At 38.4% G+C, this 15,825-nt stretch overlaps 3 protein-coding genes and 1 long non-coding RNA gene across 10 annotated transcripts in view; 3 read left to right on the plus strand and 1 right to left on the minus strand.

Annotated features, from left to right (window-relative positions):
• The window catches only part of LOC118508335 (UDP-glucosyltransferase 2-like), a 41,998-nt gene that overhangs the window by 16,111 nt on the left and 10,062 nt on the right, over positions 1 to 15,825 (minus strand). The gene's annotated exons all lie outside the window — the stretch shown is intronic.
• LOC118508337 (chymotrypsin inhibitor-like) lies at positions 617 to 1,300 on the plus strand. Its single transcript, XM_036048014.1, has 2 exons — positions 617 to 860; positions 990 to 1,300. The coding sequence occupies exons 1-2, from the start codon at positions 755 to 757 to the stop codon at positions 1,190 to 1,192; spliced, it is 309 nt and encodes a 102-aa protein (XP_035903907.1). The 5' UTR covers positions 617 to 754; the 3' UTR covers positions 1,193 to 1,300.
• Positions 2,011 to 2,398, plus strand: LOC118508338 (cysteine-rich venom protein 1-like). The gene is made up of 2 exons (XM_036048016.1): positions 2,011 to 2,083; positions 2,165 to 2,398. Exons 1-2 carry the CDS (start codon positions 2,011 to 2,013, stop codon positions 2,338 to 2,340), a joined length of 249 nt encoding a protein of 82 aa, XP_035903909.1. The 3' UTR covers positions 2,341 to 2,398.
• Positions 5,333 to 7,030, plus strand: LOC118508339. The gene is made up of 3 exons (XR_004905785.1): positions 5,333 to 5,380; positions 6,577 to 6,728; positions 6,800 to 7,030. It is a non-coding gene; the product is annotated as an uncharacterized LOC118508339 (long non-coding RNA).

Genomic DNA, 15,825 nt, shown 5'->3' on the forward strand with positions numbered 1-15,825 from the left:
TCCAAGAAGAAGAAGAAGAAGTAAATCTGGGAACAGACCTCCATGAGATCCATGAGTTGGGGATCATCCCCTGACTACAATCATGTCTTACTCACTAAAATCTTCATAAGGCTTCAACAAACATTTCCAGGTTATCGGCTAGGCCATTACTCCAGCAAATACGTAGATGATCTAGAAACGGTAATATGTTTCTACAAAGGCAAGCGATTACAAAAGTTAATAGAGATAATCTGAGCCGATCTCTGATGATGACGAGCCAACAATAAGACAAGCTATATGTTGGAGTCTTACTGATACTCTGGGAACTGTGTCCTTGAGCTCTTTACCTTCGGAAAAAAACAATTTTCCGTGAAGTCATCATCATAAGATATAGTAGAATTTTATGGGTAGTTGTCTGATTACAACTATTTTTGATAGACGAATGAATGCTGCTGTAGGAGGTAATTCCTTAACATAACACAGATAACCAACCTAATCGTTATAACGTGCCCACCATGGCTGAAACACGCGCGTGAAAGAGGTCATGTTTTGCTACATTTTCAAGATCATTGGTACTTGTATTGATGAATTTTTTTTTTTGGCACAGATGTGAAATTCTTGTCGAAGGTTCTATGTGCACAACTGTTGCACGGAGTTGCCCTGTTTACACTCAGTGCAGTCTACCGTCTAGTGTCAGTTGGAGACAGTATTTTGGGCGCCGTGCCATTTTATCAGTGGTTCTATCTCCGGTTCGGACGTATACCTCCCATACACGATGAGATTCGAAATAACAGTTCCTTTCCTGTTGCTCGTTTTCTCACTTGCCCAGGCAAAAAGCGGGTCAAGTCTGGTGTTTTCGGACCCTTGCAAGGAAAAACGGAGTAAGTGTGTTAGCAGAGGCGATTTTGATGGCTAACTTTCAGTCAATAGTGCATATCTGGATTCAATTTGAAGGAGATTTAAGTGCCTTTTTTAATTATAAAATCCACACTTTTTACTCCTTTTAAAAGCTTGTCCAAAGAATGAAGTTTTCATCTGCTGTGGACCGTGCAACGAACCGACCTGTTCCAAACCAAAGCAGCAGAACAGTTGTCCCGATCTGTGTGTCGCTGGATGCTTCTGCAAACCGGATTACATACGGCGTGTGATTGGGGGCCCGTGCGTGTTGGCGAATAGTTGCCCCAAGCCAAGGAAAAGTACGAAGAAACCTTGAAAAAAGCGCAGTGGAGAGAAGCAATTTTAATTGCTTATATTTATTATCAAAAAATGAAGTGAATAACAATAAATCAAGAATTTAGGAAAATCCAAGCTATGTCAATGAAGAATATAATGCCAATCAATTAAAATTGTCATTACAATGACACCGGACAACGCAACTAGGTAAGTATTAGGAAGTCATCCATAAAGGCCTTAAAGTTGAGTTGAATCAGGGTGAATTGATGAGCGAGAAAGTCTATTTATCTATCAGAGTGATAGTATAACTTCAGGCGCATCAAATTTAGTCTTAACTATTGATAAAAGACTTCCTCTCTTCTTCGGAGCTGCAAACTCGGGAGGTTTTGGCTTGCCTTCATTGACTTTCTCATCTTATAGGTTACGCGTAACTGGATAGTCAGTCGGTACAGACAGGATTGATTGTTCGATCCTGCCATGAAGACCGGAGCCGCTAGTTACTCGTCCACTGACGAAGAGTCAGTAAGGTTAAAAATCCGATAAATTAAACGAACTGCTTCCATAATCCATTCGTTGCGTTTTTAATCTCAATAAAACCTTTCCGTTATCCAGCATAATCCCCATTCTTCAAATATTTGTACACTTCGGAAGAAACGGTACTCATTCCGTATAATACTGCACCTTAATCCATGAAACGAGCAGGAAAAAAAAAAACATCCCAATTGTACACATGTTTGTATCGTTTCCTTGTTTTCATTGTTCAGTTGGGAACAGCAGATTCCGATTCTCCGGAATTGAACATGGATATAAAGTTTCCAGGAGGAGACTGTGCACCAGACATCTCCCAGGCCAGTTAGAATGAAACTTTTGCTAGCGTTGTTTGCCGTGCTACTGCTTGCCAGTTGTCTCGAAGCCAGCCGATGCATTCCAAGTAAGACCCTTTTGGGAAACCCTGCAAAGGTAAAACCGGAGGCCTAACACACTAATCGTATGGTTCACTTGCTTTCTGCAGAGCGATGTCCAAGAAATGAGAGCTTCACCTGTTGCGTGCCCTGTACGCAAAAGTATTGCAGCGAGCAGGACATCAATTGTCCGGACGTCTGCCGTCCAGGGTGCGTTTGTCGTAATGGTTTCGTGAGGGAAAATCAGTTCGGTAACTGCGTTCGCCCAAAGCTGTGTCCAAAATAAAAGCCCTGTTTCTGTGATTAGAGTAGCAAAAAGGTTGAACGAAAATAAAGCGTAAAATTCCTTTGCATTCAATATTTGACGAGTTTTCATTTCAAACGATCTCTAGCTAGTATGTAAATGTCGCATAGTTTATACAGCACTGTCGAATGCATTCAATATCTAGAGTGAGAATTTTTCATCGTCTTTCCGAAAGGAGGGCATGAATCCATTTTACCAAGAAAGGTATGACAGTGAATATGACACAGGATTGAAGCAGCGAATATTCAAATCCTGCTGACGCAAAGAACACATTTACTCAAGTGCTCCAAGACACGAGTGGCAGCAACACGTATGCACGATAACGATTGAAACAAGAGAGCATTGCTACGCTATTCCTTCACGCATATCAGAGGGAACGTTTTATCTCAAATTCAAAAACTTCAAGAACTCCTCTTAAAACGTCAGCAGATAGTGCTGCTGGCCCGTCCTGCGATGGTGGGTGCGGCGAAATGGCGTCCATTGAAGTGCACTTCTCCTTCCTCGTCGATCAGTCAGGCAGCCACCGACAGCGACAAATGCTAGAAACTGTTGCAAGTGACAAACCACTTCCTGCCTCGCGAGTGCTCCCCCGTCCCCGCTTCCCATCGCAATATTTCGCCGGAACGGAATGGAAAACAGACATCGATTACCGATTTGCACAGCTGAAGTGTAAAGGTTCGCCGGTATGTTTTCTGCCAGCTTTTCGAGCTTTTCGATCGATATTGGACAGTTGGACTGGAACGGCGTTACGACCAACCACCGAGTCACCGAGTGTCTTCGAGAATGAATTGGGTGATCGTTTTGTTGTTTGCTGCTGGGTGCGGTATCTGTGACGCTCAGTCCACCACCGTCCGGAATCTTTCTGCTACGACTTTCAGCACCAGCAGCCAGTCGCAGGAAGCGTTTAAAGGACTAGTTCCGGTGCCGCCAGGAGCTAGCTGCCCCATACGTAAGTCGGTCCGGGTCCGGAGCTTGACGACGCAATCTGTTACAATTTTGTTTCAATCCATTCTTCCCATCCGGCAGGCACCTGTGGACGCAACGAGGTACTGAAAGTATGTGGCTTATGTTACGACAACACTTGCTCCGGACGGTCCGTGCAAGTGTGCAGCAAAGTCTGCTACTGCGGTTGCTACTGTAGGATTGGGTTCGTTCGGACAACCCCCAACGGACGGTGCGTTCTGCCGAAGCAGTGTCCAATCCTTCCTATCGTCTAGCCGAAGCGGACGGTGAACGTGGAACCGTTTTCGGAAGCTGATGACGCTAATTTACCTCATTTATTTGGGTGTGTATGTGTTTGTACGAGCATCACATAGAGGAAATGAACTAAACACGGAAAAGAACTTTAATCGGAGAGTTGCTCTATGACAAAAAATACACATAAAGCAATATAAAATTGGTTTTCTGTGTTTTGTTCTGTTGGATTCAACGATTTTTTTAAAGTACACGCGTTTTGTGACTTATGATACAAAGATCTACACCAATCGAGTTTTTGTTTTTTTATGCTAGTGAGTTGTTTTTATACTGCCTTGGAAGTTATAATTTTGTTTATAAAAATGAATATTTCTCTAATATTATGAATCATCGATTTTTATCATTTCTCCACCTTCAACAGGGTAAATATGTTTCATACGACATTCGGAATAAATTCGCAAATAAACACACGATTGTTTCGGCGCCTAAATTTATACAATAAAAAGTAATTTATGAGATGAATCTTCGCCCACTCTGAACTCGTGCATATCGGTCAATCGGGCATAATTTTAGGCAAAAACGATAATTATGCAGAGAATTCAAAGCAGATTTACAATACGCTCAGACGACAAACAGAGACATGTCAGTCTTCCATACTCGACTTAAAAATATCAGAGTCAGTGTTTGTAAAAACGAAAAACTCTTGTTTACTTTGAAATTTGTGAATGATTCGCTTACACCACTTAACATAATTATTTAGCACCGCGTAATAAGAGCAAGAAGATGGTTTAGTGGTTTTGTTTCACTTGGACCATATTCCCACCGGGCCATTTAAAAGGAAAGATGAATAGAGCTTCTAGGAAACAGCAGTTGTTTTCTTCTCTTAACAGCGATGGAAGCCTAGCGTAACAAAGGGACCATCCCCAAGGTACTCTCGGCTTTTCACCGACAAAAACCACCCAGCAGAACCTTCACTACTACTGCAAGATAACCAACCAGGATATATGTTATGGAGTATTGGTGTGTATGTAGATGCCTAAAGAAACAGAATATTCGATATTGCTTATCGTTTTATGTACAACAAAGGAATAAAAATAGAAAAAGAGCTAGTAGCACATATTAAGAACACTTTAACCAAGAAAATTGTTGATGCGGATGCGGAGTCACAACACTGAAGGAATAGTGTTTGTCCTAAAGTGTTTTGCAACTTACGTCTCATTTCTATTTCCAGAATACCAATCCAACAACATTAGGAAAAGACGAGCAGGGACGAGCAACACTATGAAGTTTACCCTATAGCGTTGTGTCTAAAGAGTTATTCTGTAGTACACTCATGAGAATCTTCTTCAAAGAGCAACTAGAAATTTTCCATAATTTTTTTTTCTTTCCATCGGTTGGTCCAAGCAAAGCTAGATTATGCAAAAAGTTGATCCCACAAATATTGCATAGTTGTTGCAACATTTGGAGCAGTGCTTTGGTAGGTGGAGATTATTTTAAAAAACGGCTTCAATTACTCATTTTCTATTGTAATGAACACTCGAAAAAACATATATTGTTTCTGCATAACAGAATCCACATTCCGCATGAAATAACCCCTGGAAAAAAATTAATTGAAACCAAAAAAAAAGCTCTGTGTAAACACATCGATTGTTTGCTTTCGTTACTCAGCCGTCAATAGTGGCTGTGCTTGAGTTCCGCTTTTGGATATAAAACGCCGTACGCAAACCGTCAGACGCTTACCATTTACTAGTTACAATGAAGCTTTTGCTAGTGTTGTTTGCGGTGGTATTGCTTGCCGGTTGTCTCGGGGCCAGTCGCTGCATTCCAAGTAAGACTGTTTTCCGTTTGTTAAAATGTGTAATACATTAATTATGGTTCAATTCACTTCTTTATGACAATGCTCGACGAATGATTTTTTCAGTTGCTATAGACTCGGTTCGGAAATCGAATGTAAAAATGTGTGTGTGTGACAGGATGCGTCTGTCGAAGGGATTATGCGAGGGATAGTAGTTCTGGCAAGTGCTTTTCGCAAAAATCGTACAATCGTGGAGCGCCGCAATGGCAATAAACTCCAGTTTCAATTGGACTGACTTTAAAGGAACGGTTAGAGACTAGCGAAGGAATACGTAGGGAAATAAAAATGCTCAAATTATAATTGCTTGTTATGACTTGTTAGTTACCAGTAGCTGTACGTTCTATCTCGTCTGCCCGATGTAGTCTAACCCCAGCAAAAAACCTATCGTGTAAACAACACATGAAAATTTGGTTAATAGGTCAAAAAAATACAACTTCCATTTTTATTTCTAGCGTTCTACTTCCTATTTGCATGCAAATGAACCTGAATGCTATTATGCAGCTACATCGAATGCATTCAATACCGAAAAAGTTTTTTTTTTGGCTTAAAAGTGTACACGAGAGTGTTCCTGTGGAATGGTGTTACTGCGACTATTACGCAGTTTTCGGTGTGTAAAACATTCGGAACATGCTATTGCTAAGTAAACATTTACTCAAGTGCACGATGGCACATTTGCATGATAACAATCGAATCGAAGATTGACACACACGAAATCCTTTGCAAATGACAAACGTTAGAGAGGACAAATATTGGGAGATTAAAAATAAAAAATTTGCTCATATTTAAGCGCCTAAATTTATGCAATAAAATGTATTTTTCCTCTATACGATCTTTCTTATGGTAAATCGTATGGGTATATTTTATTGTTTATAATTTTGGCATTCACGTAATTCAGCCAAATATAAATATAACTGAAAACAAACAAAAAAAATGTGACCAACATTCCGTACGATAAATTTGTCAAAAGCAGAATTAAGATGCTTCAGCAGATCGGTCAAATTGTTTTTCACACCCATCCGATTCTTGCATAATCGATATTGTGCCAATATTTAATATATCTGCATCACGTACCTCCCATGCCAGCTTGTTAAAAAGTCAAGCAAAAAAAGGAAAAGAATCAATATTCCCCTTGTAAACATATGTTTCGATTTGGTTCCTTATTTGTACAGTGCCGATCCTCTGAATGCAGTCCGCGATATTAAACAGCGAATGCAAAACCGACCGACACTTGACTGCTTGACGTTGAAAATGTAGCTTATGATAGTGCTGTTTGCCGTGCTTGCTCTTGCCAGTTGCCTGGAGGTTAGTAGCTGTCGCCCAAGTAAGTTCGCATGCTGTTCCGTTAAAGTGAAACTCCTTAGACACTAATCATTGTTCGACTCTTTGTTGTAGAACGATGTCCAAGGAACGAACTTTTTGACTGCTGTCCCTGTGAGCAACGGAACTGTAGAACGACGAATTTCAAATGTAAGACCACGTGTGTGCCGACGTCCGTTTGTCGAACTGGTCACGTAAGGGACAGTACATCGGACAACTGTATTCCGGAGAGTAGGTGCGCTCGTGCAACATCACCGGCACAATAAGCGCTATGCCCCCAAAGTGTTGAGGCAAGTTCTGACCAATGTTAAAGGAAAATGTAAAGTTTTGTGAAGAAGTTTCCTGCTAATATAATATAAACAAAACGCTAAAGCGCTTCCGCTTATTGCATCAAGTTTGAACTACTAACACTCAATTCTTTGGAACTAGATTGACTTGATTGGCTCAGTCATGTTGACTCAATTATCTACTAGACTTTTCAATACCAATTAGCTGGAAGATCGATCCTCACTACATGAGAACGCCCCGAATGGGATTTGAATCCCGGTAACCTGGTCCGATCCCAGTTCACAATTGGTGATAATTGTTACAACATAAATTTTGAGTAATTTCTAATAAATTTGGAGTAACTGATTATATATCATATTGAAATTCTATAAACTTACTTTAATTCCATGTTTCAGTCTAAGGCTAATAACAATCGAGCATGGTATAGCGTAATGCATCAATAATCGATTACAATTAAAAACTAAGATATTTGATCCTTTTTGCGCCTAGTTTTATGCAATTAAAGCGTTGTATTTATACTCGATCCTTCACAAACTAATTGAGGGTTGATTGGGGGCTTAGTAATAATAGTCAATCATGGTTGATTATGACATGAAGGGCGGCGCTGTGAAAAGCGCTCTGATATATGATACACTCACATGTCAAACACATACCTTTTCATTATCAATATTCCGAGTTAATAAATTTGAGCTTACGTGAAATGATTCCACAAACATTGGCACAAATGCCACAAACATTGGCGATCACAGGAGCTCGTTTGAAACATGGTATGAAGCAGATATTAGAATATGCCATAAATATGGCATCTCATTTGACAATATACAGCGACGGACAATAGATTGGGATCACTTTTATACCCGAATTTAAAACAGCAGATTTTGATACTTGTATTAGGCATAATTAAATAGAAATTTTGACAATAGCATCCTCAAAATTCAAAAACTTTAGATCAGTGGGGGATCAACCTTGGAGCGGAAAGAGCGACGGCTCGGTGTCTCGTTGGTAAGGAAGGTTTCAACTGCCATTCCACTCGGGGCCTCCAAATATCTTGGCCCGCCATTGCTTTAGATAATAATTTAGTTTTGCTAGCAAACTTAAATCAGCAACGATTTAATTTTTAAATTTTGGAATAAAAAAATTGGTTGGTATGCATGTATAGTCCGTCACTGTACATATCCTATTTGCAAATGTCAATGGGTTGGGGCTTGAATTCAAATCTCAATTTTCCCATTGTTTCTACCAAGCTTGACTGACTGAACAGTAAAGGGTAAATCATGCAGCTTGATAGCTATAAACATAAGCTAGGAAAGCTCTAGGTTGTTTGCAGAATCAAAAGAAGTACATAATGAAGAATGCCAATTGAGTAGTTAATGTCAGTAAATAATGCTAATTCAATGCATTAACAGTCAGCCAAGCCCGCTATAATGCATTGCATTTTATGATTAAGATCTTCCGTAAAAAGTTTTTGAACATATTGATGTAGTAAGTACATAACTCTAATAAAATTTCCCAAAAAATACTCGCCTTATGCTTGTGCCAAGATTGTGAATTTATTAAACTCAAAGGTAGATGAAATTCAGACCTGATTAACAAATGTTCCCACGTCGTTTGCTAGATAGTAATGCTTACTAGAGCGATGACAAGTAACTTGAACATGAGCTGAAACCAGTTGAAATAATCTTGTACTGGCTGCGTAGGATGTAAAAGTGTCTCCCTACGCATTCTGCCAGATGCCCAGTTACTCTAGAATATGCTGTTGGCTTGGAAGATATTGGTGAAGACTCTATAGTTGTATATACTGCAACAGAGTATCTTTTACTGTAGTCAACTTGGCGCCCCCTGCACTATGCCATTGATAAGAAAAGAGAAGATCACTTCAGGCTTCATTGGTCTCTGTCAACGTTCCTTAGATGAGATGTTCATTTAACAGAAGTTAGCTGCACATTATCCAGGCTTCTGTTTCTCTATAAATGAGATAAATCCGAGCGAGGTTCCTAAAGTAATGTCTGGTTATGAGAACAGTCTGAGTGGAGTAACATGTGTGGTGAAAATCGATAACCAATACATAATAATCGTTTTTCCTGCATCATCGACGTTGTGCAAATATTTGTTCGCTCTGCAGTAACAATGCACAGCTTCTGTAACAAAGGTTGCTACTGCCAAGAATGAAAACAATATTTTTCCCGCAAACCCAGTTTTCACCGCTCAGTTGTTCGTGATGGCTTCACTGCCCTGCTATAAATCTGCGAATGCAAACCGAGAGCCATTTTTCAATTTGCTAGTTAGAATGAAGCTTTTGCCAGTGTTGTTTTCCTTTGCTACTTCTTGCCAATTGCCTCGAGGCTGGTTCCGAGTAAGAACATTTTGTCTCCTGCAAAGGTGAAATGGTAATGCACTAATAATGGTTCGATTCACCCCATTAGAGCGATGACCCCGGACCGAAGTTTACAAATGTTGTGCACCCTGCCCGCAGCGGTACTGCAATGTACCGATTTTCCACTGCACTGCTGCATTTGCGCTACGGGTTTCATTAGGGAAAGTGAATTCGGTGTCTGCATTCCGGAAACGATGTGCAAACGTGTCACATCACCACCACCACAGTCTGGATAAGTATGGACTGATTAAAATATCGTGAATGTAAATAAAGTGTATAATATTCTACAGTTAGCTTAGTTTGATTTAAACTTCCTTTTACACCCCCATAGTGATCGTTTCAATACCCAATGGCTCACCCCTTTAAGCTGCTTGCTCTGTTTTCAATGTGCTATTTGATATGCAAATGGTCCAAAATTTATACAACTTTATCATATGCATTCTGCTGCTGAATTGAATGCTGCACAAACGTGGAAAAGATTCTTCGGTCGGCATTTCTTCGGCATCTTTTTTCTTCCTAGAAAGAGCGATATGGTCGAGTATGTAACGCAGTATTGAAATTTGAAATATTCAAATCATGTTGAAGCAACGTACACATTTGCTCAAGTTCACGAAGCTACATACCAGTGACAGTGATACGCTTTGATGCAAACGATTCCTCTTCTCGACAACTCATATCATGTTCAATGCAGATAACTCAATATTTAAAGCAAAGGCCGTTAGTATTCCGGCCTTCATTCCTTACCTGAGCTGAAGGCGTTAAATATTTCTTAATGATTTATGGCAACTATTCGACGAGGACTAGCTCTCTTGAAGTAAATGGATGATGATTATAATCATAAAAGTTGGTTCATATTGTCAGAACTTCTTATAATGCATAATGACTTAAAATGCCTTTCCATAGAGCTAAACCGTTTAAGGATTGTCATAGCCCTTAAAAAGCCTTGAAAATTTCTAGAAAATTTACAAGTAAAATAATAACTTTTCTTATATTGAAGTCATATTAAAAAAAAAGATTGTTAATTCTTAAAACTCTAAGGCCAACTTATATTTTCTATAAAAAAAAAACATTAAGATTAGAAGTACTTTACGTGTTAAGATCTACTTGTCTTGTATACAATCTAAACATGCCTCAAGTCTGTCTCCCTACGGAGCAGTACAGGATAGCCCGAAAGTTTTTGATGCTTTCCCACTGTTTTTTGAAGGTGTTCCAAGTATTTACGGTTTCATCCAGAGGTTTTTTGTAACGCTTTCCCTTTTTTAATGGTTCCCAAATATTTTTGTTTTTATGTTTAAGTTTTTGACAGCTTATATAGGATTATTATTATTATAATTTTAATAATATAATTATTATAATATAATTATAATTATAAAAAAAATATATTTTTTTTAATTATTCTGAAGCTGAAATCTGAATGGAAATATGTTATTCCCTTTAAGAAATAATTTTTAAAAAATAATTGTAACAAACCAAAATCAATTTTCGTCTAAATTTTGGTTTGAAGTTAAGTTACTAGAATGAATTGACTGCTTGGCGAAAAAATATTATAGTGTGTTTAAAAAGTTATAAAAATTGTTAAATGATGATCATGTATTTCTGTAAAGTTACAAGAACATAGTTTATATCCGACTCATCGAGTTTATTCTAGTGTAAAAAATGTTTTGAAAAAAATTAACACTCAAAATTGCCATAAGATTTAAAAACTTGTGAATGGTAACGTGTTAGTAAATTATTAGCATTTAACGTATTATTTGTGCTAATTAACCAAGAGTTTGCAGTATGTAGTGTAGGGTCAGAACTATATTTGTTTAAGCTCAAACTCATTTTAAGGAAGTATCAGGGAAAAATGTTGTATACCCAATGCAATCGCATCCATCTTTACTGCCCAAATTATTATCTCTGCTTTCAACCTTTGCTAGCCATATTGATAATTTGGTGAAGTGCTTCATGGTTTTATATGCAAAATTACACATTTTCATATTTCATAAAGCTTTTGTACATCATGGGAAACCCGAAAAGCATTTAAAAGAAAGTATAATATTTTCCAGACAAATTTTGAAACGTATTCTAAGGACAACTACGGTACTTTATTATTTTTCGTGGTATCCCATTGCAGTTCTCGATAAAATATTCATGGCATAAGTTATGGTTCATGGACAATAAATTTAATTCCTCACCGTCCAAATATGTATGTGTTGCGATTGTTCGAGAGAATTGAAAAGGGCAGAATGAATTTCTCTTTCTTGGCAATATTGAAGTCTAGCTGGAGTTTTAACTGAGCTGTTTTATTGTTTTATTACAGCATTCAAACATGGCAGGTCGCAAATTTAGTCTTTAAAAAATAGGATAACAACATAGCTACCACTATGAAAGAGATTAAAATGTTTCTCGGAAATTCATTGAATTGCTTTTACAAATGGAGTTGATAGCAGGCAGACTTTTAACGAAATTAATCCATCATGGCTGAATACGACAAGAACGTCGTTCATGGAAAGAATCCAAAACCAGTTCCCCGTGACCTCCCCGAAGTTAAGCTTGTTGGTTTCTGATACTTAGAATGAAAAATTGTCTCGGTATCTGCGTAATGGAAGATTCTAGATAGCTCGATAGATGAATGAAGGACATCGTGTACTCCCTATCTCTTATGCGACTTGCTATACTAGCAGTACAGTTTACTAATCTTTTCCATCAATATAACACGGTTTTACGTTGGTTCAGTAACTAAAACATACTAATTAAAACATTTAATTTCATCTGTTTTAATGACCTAATAAATGACTTTTCCTTATTGTACAACCTTTCTTCTCGTTAGTTTAGGCATAAATGTCTGCCTTTTTTCATTATAAATCAATTTTAATGTTTCACACATTGCAAACCAACCGGAGTGCCGCCGCGAATTGGCAGACACCGGGCAAGCAATGCTGCAGTAAACAAACTTTCACTGTCGCACACCGAAACACAAGAAAGGAAGAAGCACGAAGCACGGTGTTATTGTTGCGCCATGCCAGTGCCAGCTTTTAGCCGGCACAGTACGACGAACGATGGGAGCAGGTGAGATGAGGTAGGTTGGGGAGTGCCGACCCGGTCGGTACGTACGCTGCCGTAAATTGCATAATGCATTCGGTCATACGCTGTAATTCATGATCTCCGGACGACGGCGACGACGATGGCTGTGGTGCTCCCAATCTAGGCGTTTCTGTGCTACTGCTTTCCTCTTGACCAAGAAACGTTTTCATGAACGGTTTACTGGTTGACCTGCTTGGCGCATGCAATTAGCAGGTTGAGGTGATTTTATTTTTTAATGAATTTCAGGTCAGCTATTGACTCACTGGCCGAGATCGAGAATGCTTATGTTGATCTCTTTTGCATCGATACGGTGGAGCAGAAGCATAAGGGTCTCGCTGGTTGCATGAGTGTCGATGGAACATTTGTTTCTGTCCTTTTTTGCAGTTATTCGGGCGGTAATGCAATTTATTTTAAAAAGATTTTTAAACAACTTGATAACTGAGTAACAAGTTAAAGTGAGATATGTACAGACTCGCTGATTGACAACTTTAAAACTCGTGCACAAAATGGTTAAATTGGTGGTGGAGGGAAAATTATGTTCCTATTCCAACTAATCGTTAACTGGCTCGTTGACGAGTTCAGCTGCACCTTCTTAATGGTAGGTTTGCCTCGCAAAGAGAAAACCACGATCAATGATCCAATAAATATCCGACCCGATGTACACAATGGGTACATTACACTAAAGAGGTTGACTTTGGTATTTACGACCCTTTAGAAATGTGACAGAAGGCATTTCCTTGTCCAATATGTATCAACCAGCAACTTCTGTGTTGCTTTTCTCTTTTGCTGCTTCCTGCCGGCTACCGTCAGTAGTGGTCTAATTGTGTCACGAATTTCTCTTCCTCGCCCGACGTAGATGAGGTGCATTGTGGCGTGATTGATGGACTTTTCAGAAGTGAATCGAATGTTGGAACAGTTGTGATCATACAGCGAGATAGAATCAGCTGTGTAGCAAAGTGCGATTTTCGCGTTAGCAATGATCATCATTCTCTGAATGGATTGCTTTAACAAATTGTTGATAGAGAGAAGTAGTTTAAGAGATGTGTGCATGACTTTTGCTACTGATATTAAACTACTAAGTACTTATAAAAAAAAACAAGCATCATCTACAAATTCCTCTTAAAATGACATCTTGAAACTGATAAAAAAGTTCTGCTCAAAGGGATTAGCTTGGTATGCTAGAATCGCAAAATGTGTATTTCACCAAAATCGTGTCGCAGAATCTTCTTCTTTAACTCAACAAACTTAAGAGGTTTTGAGTGAACTTGCCCTGCTATTACTGGCATTCTTGAATTGAAATTGACTTTTTTCAGCTAACAATAGACAAACGTGTGTACGGTAAGACGACCTAGACGGAATTCAATAACCGGTGCTAAGGCTTCGGCCACCTGACCACCCCAGATGTTTGTAAACAATGTCTTGACCATACCGTGCTTATTGAATACTTTTTTATTTGTTTCTGATTTAAATGTCCTATAAATCTAATTAAACTTAACACTATTGCGGGTAATACCAACATCTCCAAATTGAATAACTACTTTCTTTCATATTTCATCGAATTGGTACAGTGCTGGACAATAAAATAAGACCACTTTATTTAAAAAATCGAATAATTTAGGTAGTGATGCCGAATTTAAACATATCGAGTTTTTGTTCTAAAATTCAGTTTAAGGTATTCCGAAAATCGTAGTGAGGACTGAATATCCAACTACGTGGTATCATTCAGTCTAGTAAGAGGTCGTTAGGCCAAGAAAGGAAAGAGAGAGTGTGTCTTCGGAAAACGTTCCTATCGTTGAACCAATCTTGACGTCAGTGATGAGCATCTTTTTTATTGTCATTCAAATATCGTCATGAAATTTATTTTACAATAGCACAATGTTATACAATAGGCTAAAGAAAATTAAATATACTTAAAAAAAAAGTTTCACACTGTTCGTCTTTAACACAGTCAATCAGTAAATGTATGCCGATTTTTTACCTTACTAAGGATTTTTTTCAATTCTTGAACAATGATTTTTAAAATTAGTACTAAAACAAAATGTTACATAAAGTCAGGATGTGAAAGATGCTTCCTCCAAATTTTGGTATAATTATACTAAGTACAAGTATCGAAAAAAATAATTTTTATATTAGAATAAAAAGAGTGCTTTTACCGATTGTCCGTCACTGTAATTATTTGTTTAAAATTTTGCCTTTGAATCATTTGAGCAATCCAAAAAAAAGGACTGAGTTAGTATTACTTAACTAACTACGATCGTTGCATTGACTCTTATGGGAATAGATTTACATGTTGATTCATTCTAGATGTCGAACTCAACGTTGTAGCTAATAGAAATGAAACTGCAGCTAATTTGACATCACTACAAAAATATTCTTGCTCAGTCAAGTGGGAATCTTGATAAGTTCAAGAAGCGATGTGAATAGCTCGCTCTTGATATTAAATCAGCATAATTACAAAGGCATTCCGTAATCATTCATTTATGCTACGTCAAGTTCTGCTCTTAAGTTGGTTAGCCATTTTTGTAGCATTAAAATATGCCACAATGGAATTGTCAACTACCAGGCTTACGGTAATCATGCCACTTTTGAAGTATCATCTCGCAGTATTTGTTGACTAACAACCCCTATAAAGTTGTTAGAATTGTACATTGAAATTCAAAGGAGAGCGTGGTTGAAAAGCGGTATCATCACTCCCATATGCAATATAACACACATACGATAAGAAAATAAATCTACCAAATTCTTCCAACACGATTGGTTACGAACACCTACCAATTCTACACACATGTGCGGTGAATAAAACATTTCGTGACACGCAAATGTATCCAAAATAAAATTCAATACTCCTGGCGGCCCTTTTTTCGCCTGGGAATAATCGTACCGGGTGTGAACGAGGTCACCTTCAAGGAGATAACCTTGATTCATGCAAATCATGCCACAATTGCTGCAAATCATTTCTATCGGGGTGTTGCATGGGGAATTACTGGCGAAAATTGAAAAACGTGTCTGGGTGGGAAAATGCTATAACTCTGGAAACCGGTGTGTATATCGTAAGGAGCATTACGGAAGTATGGAAATCGCTTTGCTTTGTCCTTCTGAAGGAAAATTTTGTAAATACACACATACACGCATCTAACTACATGAAGTCAACAGGTTATAAAATGGCACAAATTTACTGTGGGTCGCATTTAACAATGCAACGTGTTACTTCCCACATGTGCGTACATGTTTATCTCGCATCGTTGAATCGTACGAACAAAACTCAGTTGTAAAATGGAGAGGTTTACTAAGTGGAAACAAAACCCACATCCAGCCTCCCACAATTCCCAAACTCTCCTTTCCCCCCCCCCCCCTCCTTTCTCCCTTGGTGTGT

Source organism: Anopheles stephensi, chromosome 2 (genome assembly GCF_013141755.1).
Source record: "Anopheles stephensi strain Indian chromosome 2, UCI_ANSTEP_V1.0, whole genome shotgun sequence".
In the NCBI taxonomy this organism is placed as follows: Eukaryota; Metazoa; Arthropoda; class Insecta; order Diptera; family Culicidae; genus Anopheles; species Anopheles stephensi.